General features: G+C 49.6%; 1 protein-coding gene across 1 annotated transcript; it reads right to left on the reverse strand.

Annotated features, from left to right (window-relative positions):
- Positions 1-6477: 6477 nt before the first annotated feature.
- SYT3 (synaptotagmin 3) lies at positions 6478-17923 on the reverse strand. Its single transcript, XM_063092221.1, has 8 exons — positions 17773-17923; positions 14034-14562; positions 12255-12642; positions 11849-12067; positions 9230-9350; positions 8861-9032; positions 8537-8669; positions 6478-6543 (listed from the first exon to the last, which is right to left on the reverse strand). The coding sequence occupies exons 1-8, from the start codon at positions 17921-17923 to the stop codon at positions 6478-6480; spliced, it is 1779 nt and encodes a 592-aa protein (XP_062948291.1).
- Between the last annotated feature and the right edge of the window lie 2930 nt (positions 17924-20853).

Below are 20853 nucleotides of genomic sequence, written 5' to 3' on the forward strand. Positions count from 1 at the left end.
TAATATTCCATTCTATGGAGGTACCACAGTTTGTTCACCTACTGAAGGACATTGTGGTTGCTTCCAAGTTTTGGCAATAATAAATAGAGCTGCTATGAACACTTGTGTTCAGGTTTTTGTGAGGACTTAAGTTTTCAACTCATTTGGGTAAATACCAAGGAGCATGACTGCTGCACCATATGGGAAAAGTATGTTAAGTTTTGTAAGAAACTGCCAAACTGTCTCCCAAAGTGGCTGTACAATTTTTCATTCCTGCCAGCAATGGATGAGTTACTGATGCCCCATTTCCTCACCAGCATTTGGTGTCATCAGTGTTTTGGATTTTGGCCATTCTAATAGGCAGTAGTAGTATCTCCTTGTTGTTTTAATTTGCAGTTCCCATGACATATGATGCTGAACGTCTTTTGAAATACTTATTTGCCATCTGTATATCTTTTTTGGTGAGGTGTCTGTTCAGATTTTTTGCTTATTAAAAAAATTTTTTTTGTTGTTATCTTATTGCTGAGTTTTAAGAGTTCTTTGTATATTTTGGATACCAGTTTTTTATCTGATACGTGTTTTGCAAAGATTTTCTCACCATCTACAGCTTTTCTTTTTATTCTGTTAAACCCCTGATTTTCCTGTCATCTCTCCCCATGCAAAAATCCATATCCTTTGAGTGGACCCTGCCAGGGATCCAAGTGCGGGAACAAGAGTCAGGCCTGGTCAATCAGAGTATTTCATCACCCTGGCTACAACGAGTGGTATAGAAATGGACATGTGACCCAAGTTGTTCCAATGGGAGCTAATCTTGGGACTTCAGTATTCAGGAAAGAGGTGGCCCCTTTGAGCCAGGTTGCTAACACAGCAGGATGGAAGCCTGCAGCTGCTTCAGGCTCTCCTTGCCGCTCTGAGGGGAGAGACTCTACCTGAGAGGGAAGTTAAGATACAGAAAAGTAAAGCCCAGACAGGAAAAGAGATGTATTCCTGAAGATTCATTTTAGTGCCTGGATTCAGCCATGCCTGACACTAGTTATATACCTCAGTTCTATAAGCCAATCAATTTTCTTTGTCAAAAACAAACAAAGCCAGAGGACTTACCAGATGGCAAGACTCATTATGATAATAATCAAAGCACTGTGCTATTGCAAAGAAAGACAAATAGACCAAAGGAGCAACATTTAAAAACCAGGAAAATGTTCACAAATATATGGTCACTTGATTTATGAGAAAAGTAATACCGCAGTGCAGTTAGGGAAAAAAGGATCTTTTTAAATAAATAGGACTGAGCCAACAGATGTCCATATGACCCTCACCTCACACTAAAAATTGATTCCAGATGAGTTGTAGATCTGAATGTTAAAACTTAAACAATATAACCTCTAGAAGAAAACATTGTAAAATATCTTGAGGACCTTCAGGATAGGCAAAGATTTCTTAAAGAAGAAACAAACAAAAAGCCTTAACTATAAAGGAAAATATTTATAAATTGGACTATATTAAAATAGGAGCCTATGTTCATCAAAAAATCCCATTAAGAGAATGGAAAAGACAAGCCACAGAGTGGGAGAAGAATATATATTCTGACAAAAGTTTCATATGCAAAATCTATGAAGAACTACGGATCAATTAGAAAAGGCAGAAAACTCAATATAAAAACAGACAAACGATGTGAATTGGCACTTTACAAAAGAGGATAGCCAAATGGCCAATAAGTATTTGGAAAGGTGTTAAATTTCATTAGTCACTGGGGAAAGGTATATTAAAACCTTAATAACATGTAGATACATCCCACCAGAATTGCTAAAATTAAACAGACTGACAATTCCAAATGTTGGTGAGTAACTGCACCTCTCGGAGACTGCTTGTGCCTGCATATATGGAGACAATTACTTGGGAAAACTGGTTGGCAGTGTCAACTAAAGCTGAACACACACACATCCTGGGGCCCAGGAATTACAATTCTTGATATCTACACAATGGAAATGCCTACATATGTTCACCGAAATGCAATGTTCACAGCAGTACTGTAAGTGATAGTGCCAGGCCATAAACCACCCAAAATGTCTATGAACAGTAGGATGGATAAATAAATTATGATCTGTTCCCAGAACACACTGTTACACAGCAATGACAATGAACAACCTACAGCAAACAGCAACCACGTGAATGCACCTCACAGACATGCCGAATGGAAAGAAGCCACACACACAAGTCTACCCTCTCTAAGGTTACATTTAGATGAAGTTTAAAAACCAGGCAAAACTGACTTATGGCGTCAGAAATCAGGAGAGTAGTTACCTTTGACATGAAGGAGTGACTGACAGGCATCCTGAAGGGCTTGGGGGAGTTGACAATGTTCTATTTCATGACCTCTGGGCTGGTTACATGGGTGTGCTCAGCTTGGGAACTGAGCAATGCATACTGGATAACTGTGCATTTTTCTGTGTGTATATTATATTTCAATATTTTTTTTTAAAGGCCAGCTTTCTGTTGCTTGCAAGTTGAGGAGTTTTAACAAATATAGTAAATGACTACGCTATTTCGTTTCTCCTCTCTTTTTTCAAATAAGAATTGTGGTAGCTTTCCTGTTTTTCCTCCACTGTTAGACCTTGGGGTGAGTTGCTGAGGGTGGCTACAATTTTTATTTAGCATTAATTTTGTGGCTCAAGAGAGACTCCATGTGCCCTTGATAAAAGGAATATCCAATATCCAGAAATCCTGATGTGGGGACTGAATGTAGCTTTGGGTTACCTCCCTTTGGGGGAGGGGTGAATTCTGCAGTTGCACTTGAGATGGTTGTGTTATGTTAGCAGTATTTTTTAAAACGAACATTATCGAAGTCTAATTTGTGTACAAGAAAATGTACCAAAGTTTTAAAGAGATATTTGCAACCCATGTTCATAGCAGCATTATTCAAAATAGCCAAAAGGTGGAAGGAAGCAATCAAAGTATCTATTGATGGATGAACTGATAAACAAAGAAGTGGTATATACATATAATGAAATATTATTCAGCCCCCAAAAGGAAGGGAATTTGGACACATGCTACAACATAGGTGAACCTTGAGGACATTATGGTAAGTGAAACTGTCCAGTCACAAAAGACGAATACTGTATGATTCCACGTATATGATGTACCTAAAGTAGTCAAAATCGTAGAGAATTTCCCAGAAAGTGGAATGGTGTTTGCAAGGAGCTGGAAAGAAAGAGGAATGGGGAATTGTTGTTTAATGGGTACACAGTTTCAATTTTACAAGATGAAAATAGTTCTGGAGGTGGGTAATGGTTCCACAACAACGTGAATGTACTTAATACTCCTGTACACTTAAAAACGGTTAAGGTATTAAATTTTATGTTATGTGCACTTTGCATCAACTAAACTTTTTTAATGCACCAATTTAAAACGTACTTTTCAATGAATTTTGACAAATGTATACAGTTATGTGACCACCTCCACAATCAAGATATACAACAGTTTCATCCTCCCATAAGGTTCCCTTGTGCCCATTTGTAATCAAGCTCCCCATCCCCACTTGCCCACCCCACCCCCTCACTGACCCCAGTCAACCACCTACAGAAAGATCTGCTTTCTGTCCCTACAGATCAGTGTTTCCTTTTCTACAATTTCACACGAATGGAGTCACACAGCACCTACTCTTCTGTGCCTGGCTTCTTTCACAGATGTAATGTTTCTGAGATTTATCCACGGTGCTAGACATCTCAGTAAGTGGTTCTCTTTATTGCTGAGTCGTATTCCATCCTACGGACATACCAGCATTTGTTCAGCCATTCGCCTGTGGATGGTCATTTAGGTTGTTTTCAGTTTTCCAGATCTGGGCTATTATGAATAAGGTTGCTGTGAATATTTGTGCAAACATGTTTTTATTTCTCGTGGGTGAATGCTTAGAAGTGGGATTGCTGAGTCACATGGTAAGTTTATGTTTAACTTTATAGAAACTGACAAACTGTCCCTCAAGGTGGTCGTAGTGGATTGAATGGTAACCTCCAAAAGCTATGTCCATGTCCCCACATCCAGAACCTGTGAATGTGATGTTATTTGGAAAAAGGGCCTTTGCGGTTTGCAAATGTAATTAAGTTAAGGATCTCCAAATGAGATTATCCTAGATTTGGAGTGATCTCTAAATCCAATGACAGGCATCCTTTTAAGAGAAAGGCAGAGGGGGACTTAAGACACAGACACACAAGGGAGAAGGTGATGCAAAGACAGAAGCAGAGATTGGAGAGATTCCTTGGCATCTACAAGCCAAGGAATGCCAAGGATTGCCAGTAGCCACCCAGGAGCTGGGAGACAGGCATGGAACAGATTCTCCCTCAGAGCCTCAAAGGGCACCAACCTTGCCAACACCTTGACTTCAGACTCCTGAACTGTGAGAGAATAAACCCGTTATTTTCAGCCAGCCAGTTTGTGGTAATTTTTTACGGCAGCCCTAGCAAACTAATTCAGCAGTTATACCATTTTTCATAGTGGGAGAATTTTTTAAAATGGTGTGTATGGTAACATAGGTGTGAATTAACACCAAGGAGCCAACGGTGGAAGGTAGTAGACTACTTTGAGGGACTGTCCCTTGCACACTGCCACGGGGTCTGTTGGGAATGTCAATCAAGGGATCACTCACTATATTCTCTACTAAAGAATGTTATGGCTTCAAGGAGATGAATTTACCATTCCAGCAAAAAAGGGTTGGGGTCTTGAGCAGGTCTGGGCCAATCCTGGGCAAGATGGCCAGGGGAGGAGGAGTCAACGATGGCAGGGGGTGGGGCCAAGAGCAAGTATGCCAAACTGGACATCATCGACCTGAAGGTGACCATTCAAGGCCCGAGTAGCAACAATTAGAATCCTTTTCCTGAATGATATGGAGGCCGAGGGAGAGAGGAACCTCATTTTTTTTCCTCTGGAGTTACTTGCTCTTAGGACAATTACAACAGGTCTTGTTAATTTCTTGCAATTGCTGCAGGTCCTTTTAAATTCCTACTCAACTATCATTCCCCTCCCTGCGCTTCCTCTCTCCCAAAGCCCGCACACCCCAACAGAGACTAGAAATGACAGATGCTCACTTTCCTGAGTGCTTTGCAATTTGTGGTCACCACAGAATCTGGTTCTGGCAAGAGAGAAATAAGGAGAATTTCTCTGGGGAGAAAAAAAGAGGAACACATAAGGGGAGGCTCCTGTTCACACGCCTGCTTTAGGTGCCACTGTGTGAGAACATGATGCTTGGTGTTGCTGCAGACAGTTTGTACTCATGAGGGGAAGGCAAAACCAATCTCAGAGATGTCACCGACATTGTTGAGCAGCTGAACTAACCCTGGGTCTGTTTGTCTTTGGGATATTTGTTATACGAGCACAAGAAATCTCTATCATTTAAGCTCTTTCAGTTGGGAATTCTGTTTTTTGCAGCTGAAGGCATCATAACAGATGCAGCATTATAAGCTTGGAGCTCAAGTGGCCATGTCATTACCATTGCAAAGACTTACCTGAGAATGAACTCAGTAAAGAGGAAAGCAGAAGCAAAAGAGTCACTTGAACACCTGGATCCAGCCATGCCTGAAGCCCCTCTGTACTCTTAGATTCTCCATGTCTTTTAATTCTGTTTGTGGCCTTGGGTGGCATTTTATGTTCTATAATCACAGTGGTCCTGGCTAATATAATTCTTAGAAATTAAGGCTCAGAGAGATTAAGTTGTCCAGCTAGTGAATGAAACACACAATTATCTGAACACAGAGTCAGCATGTTCAATACAGCTTCCCAGTCCCAGAGAGGACAGGAGCCCCAGGTGGAGTGAGACCCACAGAGTGTGTTTATTCTGGTGTTGATAGCAGCAGCAGTGGGGGGATCGGCCAGACACAGGGTACAGCAAACAGAAGGGGTGGACACAGGTGTGCGTGTGTCTGGGGGGACTCAGAGGACTGGTCCGACAACATTCACGGCAAGAACAAGGGTCAGGACGTGAAGTCTTGGACAAACAGCAGAGACAAATAGACGGAGGTTTTGGGGGTAGGATTCCCCCAGACATGCATGGCCCCTCATCTTGAGGGGGAGCCCCAGGGAAGAGAAGACAGACACAGTGAAGGCTGAATGCCCCCCACCCTGAAACAAGGAGCTGGGCCCGCCTGCTTCCCACCCCCACGCCTCCAGGAGTAGGAGGGGCAAGCCCAGGGCTGCCCCGCACCAGCAGCTCGGACGTTATGGCTTCGAGGAGATGAATTCACAGTCCGGGCAGGAAGGGATGGGGTCTTGAGGGGGCCTGGTCCGATCCTGGGCCTAGGCCAGACCTGCACAATGGGGAAGGGGAGGAAAGGTCAGTGATGGCAGAGTATAGGGTCAGGACCTGCTGTAACTCCGTTGCCACCCCAGGGACCCAGAAATCCTGGCTCCAGCCCCTCCTCCTTCAGACCGAGGAGTCCAGGTCCCCAGCCCCTTCCTCCCTCAATATCCAGGCCCCTCAGCACTTACCCTCCGGTCTGGGCTCCTTACCTCTCACTCTGAGTTCTCCTTCTCTGATAGTCCTTTGCTGCCTTTGGTGAAGCTGGTCAAAGTCTTTTCCTGACAGAGGAAATCCAGAAGGTTCAGGAGTTGGGGACAAAGCAAAACCACCACTAATAATCAACAGGAAAGACATCAATCCTATTTCAATATTTACAATGCTCTTTTTCACTTGGCTCTGAAGCGATGGGGCAAATGGTATTACAATCCCATTCTACAGATAAGGAAACGGAGGTACAAAAAAGAGGAGCCCCTGCAAATGTGAGGAGAGATGAGGCTACAGGGGTGAGTGGGGCAGACCCTACAGGGCTTCAGAGGGGCTGAGACTTTGTCCTGAGGGCATGGAGAGACTTTGGGAGAGCTGTGGGCAGGAGGGGGCAGGGCAGCTCTGCGTGTAGAAAGACCCTCTGAGGCCGTACATAGCACCACGGGTTGAAACTCAGGGGCAGGGCCAAGACTCAGCCATGGTTCTCTCTGTATTGCTCAGCTCAGGCCCCGGATCACCAGAAGCTTCCAAAGAAGTTTGTAGAATGAATGAGTGAATGAATTAAGAGTAGAGTGAATGACAGAAGGAGGGAATAGCCTCCATCCTATCCACCTAAGTAGAGTCACAGTCTTTCCAAACCTTAAATATGAACTCTGTGTTAATTCCTTTATCACCTCTGAAAAAAAATCCAAAGGAGGGCTTTGGTGAGGTGAAATTTTCATGCCAGGTGCCAAATATAAGGGTGTGCCCCAAACTGGGCAATCAAGATAAAGAATATCTTAATGCAACATTTAAAAAAAAAAAAATCAAAATGAATCCAAAAAAGAAAAGTCCATGATAAACAAAATACTAAGTTTAAAATAAAGGCCAGTCCCATGCTATACTGACCTGCCAAGGATTGCTACTCCAAAGGAAAAGGACGTGCCCCTATATATATGTTTTCATATATTTTTTAACGGTTAATTTTTTTTAGGAATGTTAAAATAGGCAAAAAATACCAAAAATTGAAGAGTAAGCGTATTGAAATTTAAAACATTGCTTTAAGTTTAAATCTTTTATTTATATCCTAAAGAGAAGTTAGTATAATTTTACCTTCTTGGCTTTGATGAAAGCAATTTCATCAATAATATTTTCAAAATCTTCTTTGCTTTTCTTGTTTTCTATTGGCAGGATGGCCACGTTTGATGTTTTCTCTTGACCAAGTAACCTTACCTGACTTTTCATTGAAGAACCGGCCACGGCCACGTGAGCTGCAAGTCCCCATGGTCATCTGCCTACCCCTCCCTCCTGCTTTGCCCCAGGCGTCAAGGAGGCTTCACCGCTGCTTCTGAGAAATGCTCGCCTTTCCCTGCGTCCCGGCTCTACCTGGGCTGTGCCCTCTCCCTGCAACCCTTCTCCTTCAGCCTTCACCTAAGCCCACTCCTTATCAAGCTCCAGAACTCTGCTCAAATGTCACATCTTCGAACAGGACCCCCCACTATCCTCTAAAAGACAGCCCCCCCAGATTCTCTCTACCTCCCAGACTTCCAAACCTTTTGCATCACAACCCACAGGAAAAAAAAAAAAATCGACACTGTGATCTTTACAATGGGGGCTACACTATGAAATTTTTCTGTTCTGTTCTATCTCGACTTTATTATTTCCATATTCATTAATAAGACATTGTTGGCCCCCCCAGTATACAGTCCACTAATTTTCACAGCCTGCTCTTTTTTTTTTTTTAAAAAAAAAAGCACGGTCCATCGTATCACCCAGTTTCCCCCCTTTGTTTTAGACTTAGCATCATGGGTAATAATAACAACAGTAGCTGACAATTACTGAACCCATAAATCCCTGAATCCTCACATCTAACTTAATGTAAGATGCTATCAACAGCCCCATTTCTCAGCTGAGGGAACTGAGGCATGGAGTTGAAGCAACTTGCTGTGAGACACACAGCTCCAGTTGGTGGGGCAGGGACTTGAACCTCGGCCCTGTGACTCGGCAGCCCAGAGAGACCGGATGCTCCGCGAGGAAGTGAGCCGGTGAACGGAGGGGCTGGACGCCGCGAGCGGCCGCCCCACTCACCTCCACCAGCGGGTGCCAGTGCTCCACCGGCTTGCGGGGGTTGGCCAGCATCTCGGCCCAGTGCTCGCGGCCGTGGGGGTCGGCGGCGTCGGGACCCACGCGGCACACTCCGATCACCTCGTTGTGTCCGATGCTGGGGGTTGGGGGCAGTGAGCACCAGGGGAGGAAGGCGGGTGTGCCCGGCCCCCCACCCGCCCCCACCTGCCCCCCCACCCCGCCCCCACCTGCCCCCCAACCCCGCCCCCACCTGCCCCCCCACCCCGCCCCCACCTGCCCCCCCACCCCGCCCCCACCCGCCCCCAGGCCCCCGGCCGCACCCCTCACCAATCATAGTCCACCACCGCGATGCTCAGCCCCACGCTTTCCACGCTCTCGGGCGCCACGTCGAACACGAGGGCCTCGTTATACGTGGGGTTCAGCGTGTTCTTCTTGATGGAGGTTTTCCGCTTCTTCAGACGCCGCCCCTCGCTGATCAGAGAGGCCTTCACGTAGGGGTCTGGGGAGGGAATGCAGAGTACTGAACAGAGATTCTCTCCCCCAGACCCAGGAGTCCGGACCCCCAGCCCCCTCCCCCCTCAGACCCTTGAGTCCGGGCCCCCAGCCCCCCGTCCCTCAGACCCAGGAGTCCGGGCCCCCAGCCCCTCGTCCCTCAGACCCAGGAGTCTGGGCCCCCAACCCCTCCCTGGGACCTACCTGAGAAGCCGGTGAGGTCCATCGCTTTGAGGTTAGAGGCTTTGATGATGGTCACGGTGAGGCGCCCAGCCGTGGGGAGGTAGCAGAGTGAGAAGTTGAGCTCCCCAAGATCTGCCTTCTCCTGCAGTTGGGGAAAGGGGTTCAGTGATGCCCTAGTCTCCCCCATCTTTTCCTGATTTTCTCTCCCATCTCAAGCCTCCAGCTCTTCTCCCTGACATCTAGGGCTTGAGTTTCTGATCCACTTAACAATCTGACTCTGGGCCAAGGCCTGGGAACTCCCTGGCCACAGCTGCCCACAACCGTCAAAGCCTGTTTGTTCTGCAGAGAAGATGGGAAGAGGCATGAGTCGGGTGGGGTGGGGGGAGAGAAGAATACAGTGAGAAATAGACAGAGACAGAGGTCAAAACTTGGAGAGATACAGTGAGAAAGACAGATCCACAGACGGAGTTCTAAAGTGACAGTGACAGAGGCCCAGAGACAGGGGGACAGAGACCCAGACAGAGAGGGACAGGACTCCAAAGATAGCGGAGTACAGAGATCTGGGAGTGGGCAGAGATCTTGGGGGGGGGGAAGGAGACAGGATCCTGGGGTGGGGAATCAGAGTCCCCAAGGGGCAGGACTAGAGATCCAAAGAGAGAGGGGGATAGAGACTTGAAGGAGAGTATAGAGACCTAGAGTGACAGAGACCCAGAATAGAAGTGGAGGGGCAAAGACCAGAGAGAGACCAGAGAGAGAGAGAGAGAGAGAGAGAGAGAGAGAGAGAGAGAGAGAAACACAGACTGATTACCCTCCTCCAACCCAAACACACACAGACAAAGAGAGGAGTCTGACCCAGACAGAGTGGGACAAAGACAGAGAAGAGAGACACAGAGAAGTCAGCTTTAGAGAGGACAGGAGATACACCAGGACCCAGAATGAGGCTTCAAGTGAGACAGCTCCCTCCCATCCTGACACACACTGATAGACTTGGAGCAGTGGCCACAGCCAGCCAGGTGCCATGGCCACAACCAGCCAGGAGCCATGACCTGCCCTGTCCAGCCCTGTGGCCTCGTCTCAGCCCCTTGCCTCCGAACTATAGCAACCCAGGTCCCTGGACTACGCAGTCACTCCCCTCAGGGCCTTTGCCCAGGCTGTTCCCTCTGCTTAGAATAAGTTTCGCTCCCCATCTCCTGTCTCCTCCTCAGCCTTCAAGCCTCAGTTTCATTATGACCTCGTCCACAAGCTTCCAGATCCCTTACAGCCCTGAGCAGATGCTCCTCCCGTGTTACCCTATAGCACTAGTCCCTGCCACCAACTGTGTGACAACCTAGACCTGGAGCTCTTGAGCACTGTTTGGGGTTCCCAGATTCTGACCCTGAAAAAAACCGTGTTGAATGAATGAATGAATATACGAAAAAGTGAAGAGCTCAAGTGATGATGACAGGGAGAGAAAATAAGAAGGGACAGGCACAAAGAGGAGATAAAGATGGATGCAGAGAGAGGGCATTTTGTGGGGTGGTCACAGGTGGTGACAGGGACCAGGGGCTTGGTGGGACAGATGGGGGCCCTGGGGACAGGGACCCCAGAACTAGGTACTTAGACCCCAGAAGCTGGACTTAGGGGACCGAGCGAGCAGGCTGGGGAGAGCCTCATGACGGGGAGTATAGGAAGACCTATAGGCACCCGGTTCAACTATCTAATTGAACAGATGGGGAAACTGAGGCTCAGAGAAGGAAAGAACCTTGAGGATGGCCATTGGGTAGGCAGAGCTCTTCCTCTCCTGATATGAGGACAGGACTCACCACCTGCCCGACACACACACATAGCTACACAAGATTGGCAGAGAATTAGAATGTTGGGTAATCCATAGATTGGAATTGGGAGGGCTGAGGAGTTGCAGGGCTGAGATTTGGTGGGGGTAGGGTGGGGAGTAAGGGTTCAGGACACCCGACAAGGACCTAAGAGTAGGGCTGGGAGAGGGATTGGACACACAAGAGAATGAAGAACCAGATAGCAGGGATCATAAGAAATGAGGAAGGGGGCCATTGGGGGATTGTAGACCCTACAGTCTGGATGCTAGGAGAATTGTGGAGTGTCAGGGTATTAGGGATCCCAGTATGTCTAAGGCTTGGGGGTTCAGACCATCAAGATTTGGGTGGTGACCATAAAAAAAAAACAGAGGGTAAGAAAGAGTTTGAAGGTCAGGGATTAGAGAGGGATTGGGGCTTCAGGAAGTCTGGAAATTGGAAAGTCAGGAGGTTGGGAAACCAAAAGCCCAAGAACTCTGGAGTCAGGAAATTGGAGGATCAGAAATATGGGGTCAGAGGGTTGAAGTCATAGGGTTGAGGCATGAAGTCATCAGATGTAAAGGAGGTCAGAAGTTGGGAAATCTGGGATCCGGGCATGATGCTAATATTTGACAAAGCTGGGAAGGGCAAGGGTGTGCATTATATCATCCTCTGTTCTTGCTTGTATGTTTGCAACATTCTCCAATACAATGCATTTTAAAAGAAAAATCCAGGGACAAAAAGTTAGGAGGTTATGAAGTTGGAGGGCAAGGAGGTTGCAAACTGAGGAGTCTCAGGGGCCTGGGAAGGGGCAGGTCAAGGGAAGGTCAGGCAGGAAACAGGAGCCACTGACCGAGCCGCCCTCCACGATGTCCTTCCAGAGCGGGCGGTCGGGGGGCTGCTCAGCCAGCTCCAGGAGGTTGTCCAGCACCACCTGGCCGATGAGGTCGTGCCGTGAGAAGCGGTCAAAGTCATAGACGCTGAAGTGCAGTTTGCGCTGGGCCAGCTCAGCCAGGGGTACCGAGAATTGAAACGTCTCATTGAAGATGGGGTTCAGGGTCTTCCTGTGCACCTGGCAGGTGGTGGGTGAGAGATGGAGACAGACACCATGCCCGCCAGCCCCTCCTCCCCAGACCCAGGAGTCTGGACCCCAGTCATTTCTTCCACGAGACCCCCAACTCCTCCTCCCTCAGACCCAGAGGGTCAAACTCCCAGCTCCCTCTGCTGTGGGGTCCTGACGTCCAGCCTGCTGCTCGGACCTTGGTCTGAAACTTTTTCTTGCGGTCAGGCAGCAGGTAGATCTTGACGTAGGGGTCTGAGAAGCCATTGGAGTCCTTGGCGGGGAGGTCCAAGGCCTGCAGGATCCTCACCACCAGTTGGTCAGAGCCATAAAGGTACCGCAGGGCGAAGCTGATGCGGCCACAGGGGGCCCCTACACCTGCCTCTCCGGAGCCTGGGGCCCCACCACCCCGCCGGCCGCCAGGTCCGGTTCCCTGGTATAGCTCTGGCTTGATCTGCCCAATGAGTTTGGCTTTTTCCTCACCGCCTGGCAGGGGTAAGGGTAGGGCAGGAGGCCGCTCCTCACTGCTCGAGTCCGGTTGGGGAGTCAGAGTCTGTTGGGTGAGGGGTCGGGGCAGGGCTGGGTACCTGTAGGGGGTGATTGGGGGAGACCAAGGTGAGGTCAGTGTCTCCGATGTTTGCATCCAAAGACCTGGGAGACCCCTTCCTGCTTCTTCCTCAGCCCCCCAGCCAGGTGGTCACAAATGCCCTCTTTTGCTCACTGTGTGAGCCTCGGTTTCCCCATCTGTATTGGGTCGGGGGGAGGGGTTATGCCCATTTCTAAACTAGCTCCAGCCCAGACCTGCAGATGCAGCAGCTTCCAGAAACCTCCTCTGGACCTCAAGCTGGTGACCCAAAATAACTTCTTCATGGACCCCAGGGACCTACACAGCCCAGACCCTCTTTGAACCCTCTTCTTCCCTTCTCTAAACCCATCCCCTCGTCTCTATCCCCACTGCCCTGGTCCCAGCTCAAGGCTTATCCTCTCCTGCCTGGACTGTCAGCCTCCAGTCTCTCCCTCCAGTCCACCCCCATATGTCCTCAGAGGGGTCCTTCTATACCCAGAACTGACCTTGCCCATTCCTCCCCTGCTCACAGCCCTCCCATGGCCCCTTAGTGCAGTCAGGACAAAGCCCTAGCTTCTCAGCCTGGCACTTGAGGCCCTGGGTGGTCTGATGTCCACAGCCACATCCCCCAACTTTTGTTTGTTCAAACTTATTCTCATGCTATAGTGACTACTGGGTGTTCCCACAATGCATTCCAATCTCTTTCCCCTCTTGTCTTTGCAAAGGCTGTTTCCTCGGTCTGGAATGCCCAGGTCACATCCTCATCCTGCAGGTCTCAGCTGAGACACCTCCACAAAGCCCCCAGTTTCCTCTCAGATTGGGATCAGGGCCTCTTTGGGACGCTCCTAGCTATAGTCCTCTGAGTTGCTTTACTGCCTCACTAGCTGGGCTGCCATGGGACAGCCAATTTGGAGGTCCCTCTCCCCTGGACTGTGAGTGACATGAGGGCAGAGTCCAATGTTTTCCCAATACCTAGCTCAGGCCAAGTTCATTTTAGATGCTCAGCAGACGTGCAGGAAAAGGAATAATGAATGGATGAACTCGGTCCCACTATTAATCCTGGAGTAGAGTGAAAGGGATGCATTGCCTTGTGCCTCAGGACTTGAGGATCCAGTTCCCATTCTCCTCCACTTTCTTGACCCTGGAGTCCTTCCCTCAGCCTCCTCCTACCTCTGGACCGAGGTATCCGGGTCCCTAGCCCCCTCCTCCTTCAGGTGCAATGAGTCTAGGCCCCCACCTTTATCCTCCCTCAGATCCTGGAGTCTGGGGCCCCAGCCTCCTCTTTCACCAGAATCCAGGAGTCAATATCCCAATCTCCCTCCTGCCTTGGAACTCAGAAAAACCATAGATGGGAATGAGACACAGAGGAGAAAAAGTTGTTCAGAGTGGACCTCCAGCCTAATAGCTTCTCACCTGGTAGTGGGTGCCAGGCTTGTGACCTGCTGATGTGACTGGGCACTGGGCAAGCCACCACCACTAGGGGGCAGCAGGAGCAGCCCAGAGCCTGCCGCGACCTCAGAGGGCAGCTCAGGGGATGTCTGGCTTGGTTTGACCCCAGCAGCCACTGCTGCTGCTGCTGCAGCCTCTGGATATGAGTCCATGTCCAAGTAGGAGGGTTCAGGAGGTTCAGAGCCCCCAAGGCTGCCTGGCTCCAGCAGCTCAGCAAAGGGCGGATGGTGGGCAGTGTGGGCATGGTGGTGTGGGCCACCCAGCAGAGGATGGCCACCGAGACCAGTCCCCAGGTGGTGCCCACCACTGCCTACCAAGCCTGCCAACCCAACCCCAGGGCCTAGGTCTTTGCGCAGGGGACCACCGCCCACAGCTGAGCCTCCCTTGTCCCGCCAGGGCACCCAGCACAACTTCCAGGACACAAAGAGGGAGACGCCCAGAAGGACAATTCCACAGAACGTCACGATGACCGACAGCAGGCTCACGGAGATGTCTGGAGAGAGTGAGGACAGAGATCAGGGGTCAGGGTGGGGTCAGAGTGCATCTTCCCACTGCTGTCCCAGAAGAGCTACCCTTAGTGTTTGCCATGCATTGTCTTTAAGTACTTTACATGTATTACTTAATTCAAACTCTATAACCTTATGAGGTACACATTTTTATACAACCATTTTAAAGATGAGGAAACTGAGACACGGAGAGGTTGAATGATTTCTGTAGGCTCATAGGTAGTAAATGATAGATCTGTAATTTGAATCCAGCCGTCTGTCTCCAGACTTTATTCTCTTAATCACTAGGCCATGCTGCCTCTCTATAAGAGTACACAACATCTGAGGTAGAACCACAGTCCTCCAAAATGCTCAGAAATGATCAAGGAAGAGTGGACACTGCACAGCACAGTTAGGCAGGTCAGGGTTCAAATCACAGCTTGCCATGTGGCCCTGGGAACATATCTTAACCACTAGGAACTTTACATTCCCCATTTGCCAAATAAGAAAAATTAGTCCTATTTATAGTGGTTGAAGGGATGCAGAAGGTAAATAGTAGAATACAATAACAAACATTTGAGGGGTGACTTCATGTCAGGCACCTCAGTGCTTTATAGGCACTAGCTAATTTAAGTGTGACAGGTACCACATGAGGTTGGCAACATTATTTACCTCCATTTTCCACAAAAGGAAACTGAGGTCAATAGGCACAAAGTCACCTGCTCAAAGTCCCACAGCTGGTAGGTGGTAGGGTCAGAATTTGAGCCTGGGATGCCTGGCTCCAGAGCCCATGGTTTTCACCATTATGCTATCAAACCCTAATACTTCTTAATAAATGGTAGTTCAAATGTGAATTTTTATTAGAATAATAGATCCTTTTGCTGCTACCATGTGCATCCAACACAACCAACAGCATAGCTAACATTTTCTGAATGCCCACTATACCCTGATACACCCTGCAGAGAAACCTAAGTATAGCCCCATTCTTGCAACTAAACATTTTGGCTTATTCCGTAATTGGAACCAGGAGTGGGGTTTTCCAGAAATGACCTTCAAGGAAATGTGAATTTGTTTTGGAATCGATTCCTGAGTTTCAGGGAGGTAAAAGACAGGGAAAATCCCTGCTTCATCCAGACAATGGATTATGGTGGGGTAACAGGTAGCTAAGCCATTGGCAGCAAAGACAGCCAAGTGGAATGGCTGTGTCCTGTTACATCAGGAGACACATGGCAGGAAGGGAATGCCTTCTGGTCCTATGCTGAAGTAGGCCCAGTGAAGCTACAGCAGTGTGTGACATTAATCCTCATGATACCGTGTAACCAAGGGATAACTTAGATGAGAAAATTGAGGCTCTAAGTGAGAGGAAGTGACATTGCAGGGCCATACACCAGGCACTGGCAAAAAAACCCTGAGTTTCCTCTCTTCTCCTGCCCCACACTTTAGGATGTTCCTTTCTAAGTGATCAATACCTGCTGAGAGTTCTGTGAGCTTGTTACAAACCAGAGGCAAGAAATTTACCAGCCTCCTGAATGTGGGAAGAATTGAGGAAAGGGGATTGTTTTGGAGAAAAATTGAGCAGACATTCTCCCCAACTGCCGACCTGACACAGACCCTGTCCAAGTCAAAGCATGAATCCTCCAAGCCCTGACAGATTCCCCATTACTGTCTGTGCAGGTTTAGGCTTGGAGAAGCAGTGTAGTCATGCAGCAAAAGATTCACCTTGTCCCCCAAAAGGTTGACCCTTGATCAGCTTCTGGGAGGGAACCTCTACAACCTTGGAAGGTTCTGCCTGATAAGAGTGTGTTGGCTTACCTGGGGCTTTGACATATACTAGATAGTCTATGTTAACAATGTGATTTATGCTGGGGGCCTTGGGCCATCAGCTCGACCTCTGGAGGGGCCAGAGACTAAGGTCAGCCACATGGACAATCAGCCAGGTCTATATGATTGACTCCCAATAAAAACCCTGGACATCAAGGCTCAGGTGGGATCCCCTGGTTGGCACTACTCTGTGTGTGTTGTCACATACCATTGCTGGGAGAATTAAGGGCTGTCCATATGATTCCACTGGGAAAGGACAGCTGGAAGGTTGTGCCTGGTCTCCTGGACTCTGCCCTACGCACCTCTCCCCTTTGATGATTTTAGTCTGTATCCTTTCACTGTAATAAACTATAACCATGAGCACAACAACTTTTCTGAGCTCTGTGAGTTCTTCTAGCAAATCATCGAACCTGAGGATGGTCTTGGGGACCTCCAAACTGCATTTCCATCCTAGACTATTTAGGATAAAATTCTGGCTCTGCTACCTACAGGCTGTGAGACTCTGAGCAAGTGACTGCAGCTCTCTTGGTCTTATTCCTTATCATCATCACCTGGACATCCTGCATAGGAGGTGCCAAGCCCTGTCCTGGCGCTCAGCAAGTATGACTGTTGTGATCTCCTAGCACACGCTTCCTCTGGTTAATGTTTCCTCATGCGGACAATGACACTCATAATATTTCCTAGTTCTCAGAACCCTGCTGCTTCCTAGCATATGACCTTGGACAAGTAAGTCACTTCACCCTTTTGAGCCTCGGTTTCCCTCATTGGAAATGTGGATTATATATACCACAAAGGGTCACTGTCAGTAGTCAGTGAAATATGCAAAAGACCTTGCAAACTGCCTGGACCACAGCTGGTACTCACTAGGTGTATGTCAACATTTATTGAATGACCAACATGTGCCCAGCATTGTTCTAAACACTTCACGTGTACTACATAATTAGAGTCTCTTATCTGCCCTATGAGGTAGTCGCTTTTATTATCCCCATTTTCCAGATGAGGAAACTGAGGCACAGAAGAGTCTCTTACATAAAGCCATCCAGTTAGTAAGTTGGGGAGGTGGGATTTGAAGCCAAACAAATCAGACTGTTTCACTCAAGACGCTAAGGTTTTAACCACTATGCAAGATGCACAAAGATATTTAAAGGGGATATTTGGTGGTGGTAGTTGGCGGGAGGCCCACAGCACAAAACTCAAAAGATCAGGGGTCAAGTGGCTCACACAGCTCCTTCTCCTTAGATCAGAGTCTTGGGGAGGGGGGACAGCAGCAGGCAGGATGGAGGCAAGACACTAAGAAGGACTGGCCCCACAGAGAACAGAAAGCTGAGTGAGCCTGCTCTGGATTTCCTGGCTATAGTGAAGGCAGAGGGCTGGCCAAGACAGCTGGGGGTGCTGACCTGCATCTGGACCCCGGGGATAGCCTCGGATCCGCAGGTCGTTGAATTCCTGGCACCTGTCACTGGTGTCAGCATCTCGGACCCGTGCACAGAGGTCTGAGACCAGGATGAGTGCCCGCCGGCAGAGGTCATCCTCATAGTCTCCTGACATGGTGGTTTTCTGGTCCTGTGTGCAGAAGAGGTAGGGCAAGGGTGCAGATGGGGAACAGAATGGGGGAGAAGAGTGGGTGGGGGTGCAGAGATAGGAGTAGAAAGAGAAGGAGAGAGAAGGAAGGATAGGCAAAGGGGACAGAGATTAGGAGCAGATGGTTTAGGGATGGAGATTAGAGGAAGAAGGACAAAGGGACAGATATTAGGGAGGGATGAATGAGGAAAAAAAATTAGGAGCAGATAGACAAGAGGACAGAAATTCTGGGTGGACAGGCAGGAAGACAGTAATAGAAGTTGGACAAACCAAGGAGACACAGATTGGAGTGAATGGACCAGAGAAAAGAGAAAAGGGACAAACGGACAAGGAGGAAGAGACTAGGAAGGCCAGTCAAGGGGCACAGAGTCAGGATGCACAATAAAGGGATGGACAGACAAGGAGACAAAGATTAGGGGTGCACAGATGAAGTAACAGAATTTTGAGATGGACAGACAAGGTGACAGCCATTCATCATTCATTCATTTATTCAACGAATATTCACTGAACACCAACTACACACCAGGTACTGTGCTGGCTGCTGCAGATCCAGCAGAGAACAAAGTACTGGGGTTCCCTGACTCACTGGTGTCACAGTCCAATGAGAGGAGACAAAGAGTAAACAAGTGAACAAACACACATAAACAAACGAGACACTCTCACATGCTCAGAGAGAAATAGCTGGAGGAAGTGCCACAAAGGAACTGGGAGGAGGGCAGCCAGGGAGGCTTCTCTGGGACCTTAAAAACAAGATAGAGCCAGCCATGGGCAGTGGGCAGTGAGGCTGGGGTGGAGAAAGGCATTTTAGGCGGCAGGAACAGCATAAGCAGAGGCTTAGGGTGGGAAAGCACTTAGAAGGTCCAAAGAATGAGAAGGAGGCCAGACTGGAGTAGAGGACCAGGAGAGAGGAATGGATGCAGGTAGAGAGATAAGAGGTTGACATGTGTAGTGGTAGCTGGGAGGGATGGCGATGCAGAGATGGGGACCAAGTTGAGGGTGGAAGAGATGAGGCGAGAGAAGGGGCCCGTAAGAGAGGAAGAGATAGACAGACAGTAGAAAGGGAAGTCAAAGACTGAGATTTGAGATGGACAGCAATGAAGAATAAGCTGGTGTGTAATTCACGGGAACTCAAGAGATGGGTGGACAGAGGGGCAGTGATGAGGAACAGGCAGGAGTGTGAGCAGAAATATCTTTGAGGGAGAAAGAGTGGGACAGGAAGATAGATGTGGTGCAGAAATAAAGGACAGATGGACAGATAATGGCTGGAGATCACAGTCAGACAAAAGGACAGAGAGGAAGGCTGGGCAGACAGACAGACATGGGTCCAGAAGGGAAGGTTGGATTGAGGGTGGGGGGGTGGGGGGCATAAATGAGAGGGGGCCAGGAGAGACAGGTGGATGTGGGGAGTGGGGGAATTAGGACACACGGCTTGAAGCCAGACATCAGAGATGGGTTGAAAGGGGGATGCAGGGGAAATTAAGGACAAACCAATCAGGGCTCACAGATGGACAGGTGTCGTGGAGGTGCTGCGGAAGGCCGAGACTCCGAGACAGCCATGGTCAGACTCACCTGCTTTTATCTCTGCCGTGGCCTGGGTGGCAGCCGAGGAGGCGGTGGCGGGCGGCAGCCCATGGGGGTTGTAGGGCGGACAAGGGACTGTGGAGCAGTCCCCACGCGCCCTGTGGTAAAAGAGAGTGCCTAGTCTGGGGGCCGAGGCAGGGAGAAAAAGCTCAGTCCAAGCCTCACTTTTCGCCCTACTCGGGCCAGCTGTCCTACCCCAGGAGACTCCCGGGGGGTTCAGCCACCCCCTCCCGCCTCCAGAACGCCTCAGCTCCCGTTAAGGGCCTAGAGACTACAATTCCCGGCAGGCATTGCGCCCGCGGTGCTGCGGCTTCATAGACCCGGCGCTGCAGGGGCTGCTGGGAGTTGAAGTCCTTAATGCCTCTCCCGGCTGCAGAGAGGATAGGGTGTTTTTTTTTTTTGGAGGTGTGGGGGTTTGTTAAGATGCCAGGGTCCCAAGACGCTGCAGGGTAGGGGAACCCTGTCCACACCTGGAGAGGTCGCGGAGTTTTAAGTCCGTAGGGGCCATCGAATGGGTATATGATCCACTCGCCCTGGGGATCGGTGGGCGAGGGGGGGTACACCCAGATGTTTCGGGACCCTCCCTTTCAGGCCACGTGCCCCTCCCCCGGGGCAGGCAGCAAGCGCCGCAGCACTCCCACTCCCCTACCCGAGACCCACGCGCCTCTGCACACACCCCCGCCCCCATGCGCGGGGCCGACCCTCGGGATCGGTCTGGGGCGGGGGCTGTGGCAGGGGCAGGGGGGAGGAGCGGACTCACCCGGAGCCGCCGGTGCCGCCGCCGCAGCAGCTCCGCGCGCCAGCCGCGGTGCCCGCTCCGCTCCTCCCCGCTCCCCTGTCGCAGGTCCGCGGCTCCTCCCCTACACCCCCTCCTTCCTCCCCTTCGAACCTGCGGCCCGAAACCCGAAATCGCGAGGCTGCAGCTGGGAAGGAGAGAGATTTCCCGAGACCAAGGCGTCAGAGACCAAGTGCGCTTCCACATTGGGTATCCAGAGATCTGCGAGCGTGACCTGCTGCTCCCCAAGGGTCCAGGGGGCCCGCTCGGTCCTCCACCCCTTGTCTCTCAGACACAGAAGTCGGAATCCCAGCCCCCTCTTTACCAGTACCCAGGACTTCAGGTCCTCCAACCTCAGCAGTTCTGAGGGCTGGTGGCGGGAGGCGAGGCCGAGATTCAGAGTCACAGGCACAGAGAGTCACAGCCAGGAAGAAGAGATACCAGGCAGAGACCTACGTTTGAATCCTGCCTGGGCTGCCTCCTGCCTGCGATCCTAGGCTCCTTGCTCTGAACCCATTTACTCATCAGCAATATAGACAGT

The sequence above is a fragment of the Cynocephalus volans genome, chromosome 3, assembly GCF_027409185.1.
Source record: "Cynocephalus volans isolate mCynVol1 chromosome 3, mCynVol1.pri, whole genome shotgun sequence".
Classification (NCBI taxonomy): Eukaryota; Metazoa; Chordata; class Mammalia; order Dermoptera; family Cynocephalidae; genus Cynocephalus; species Cynocephalus volans.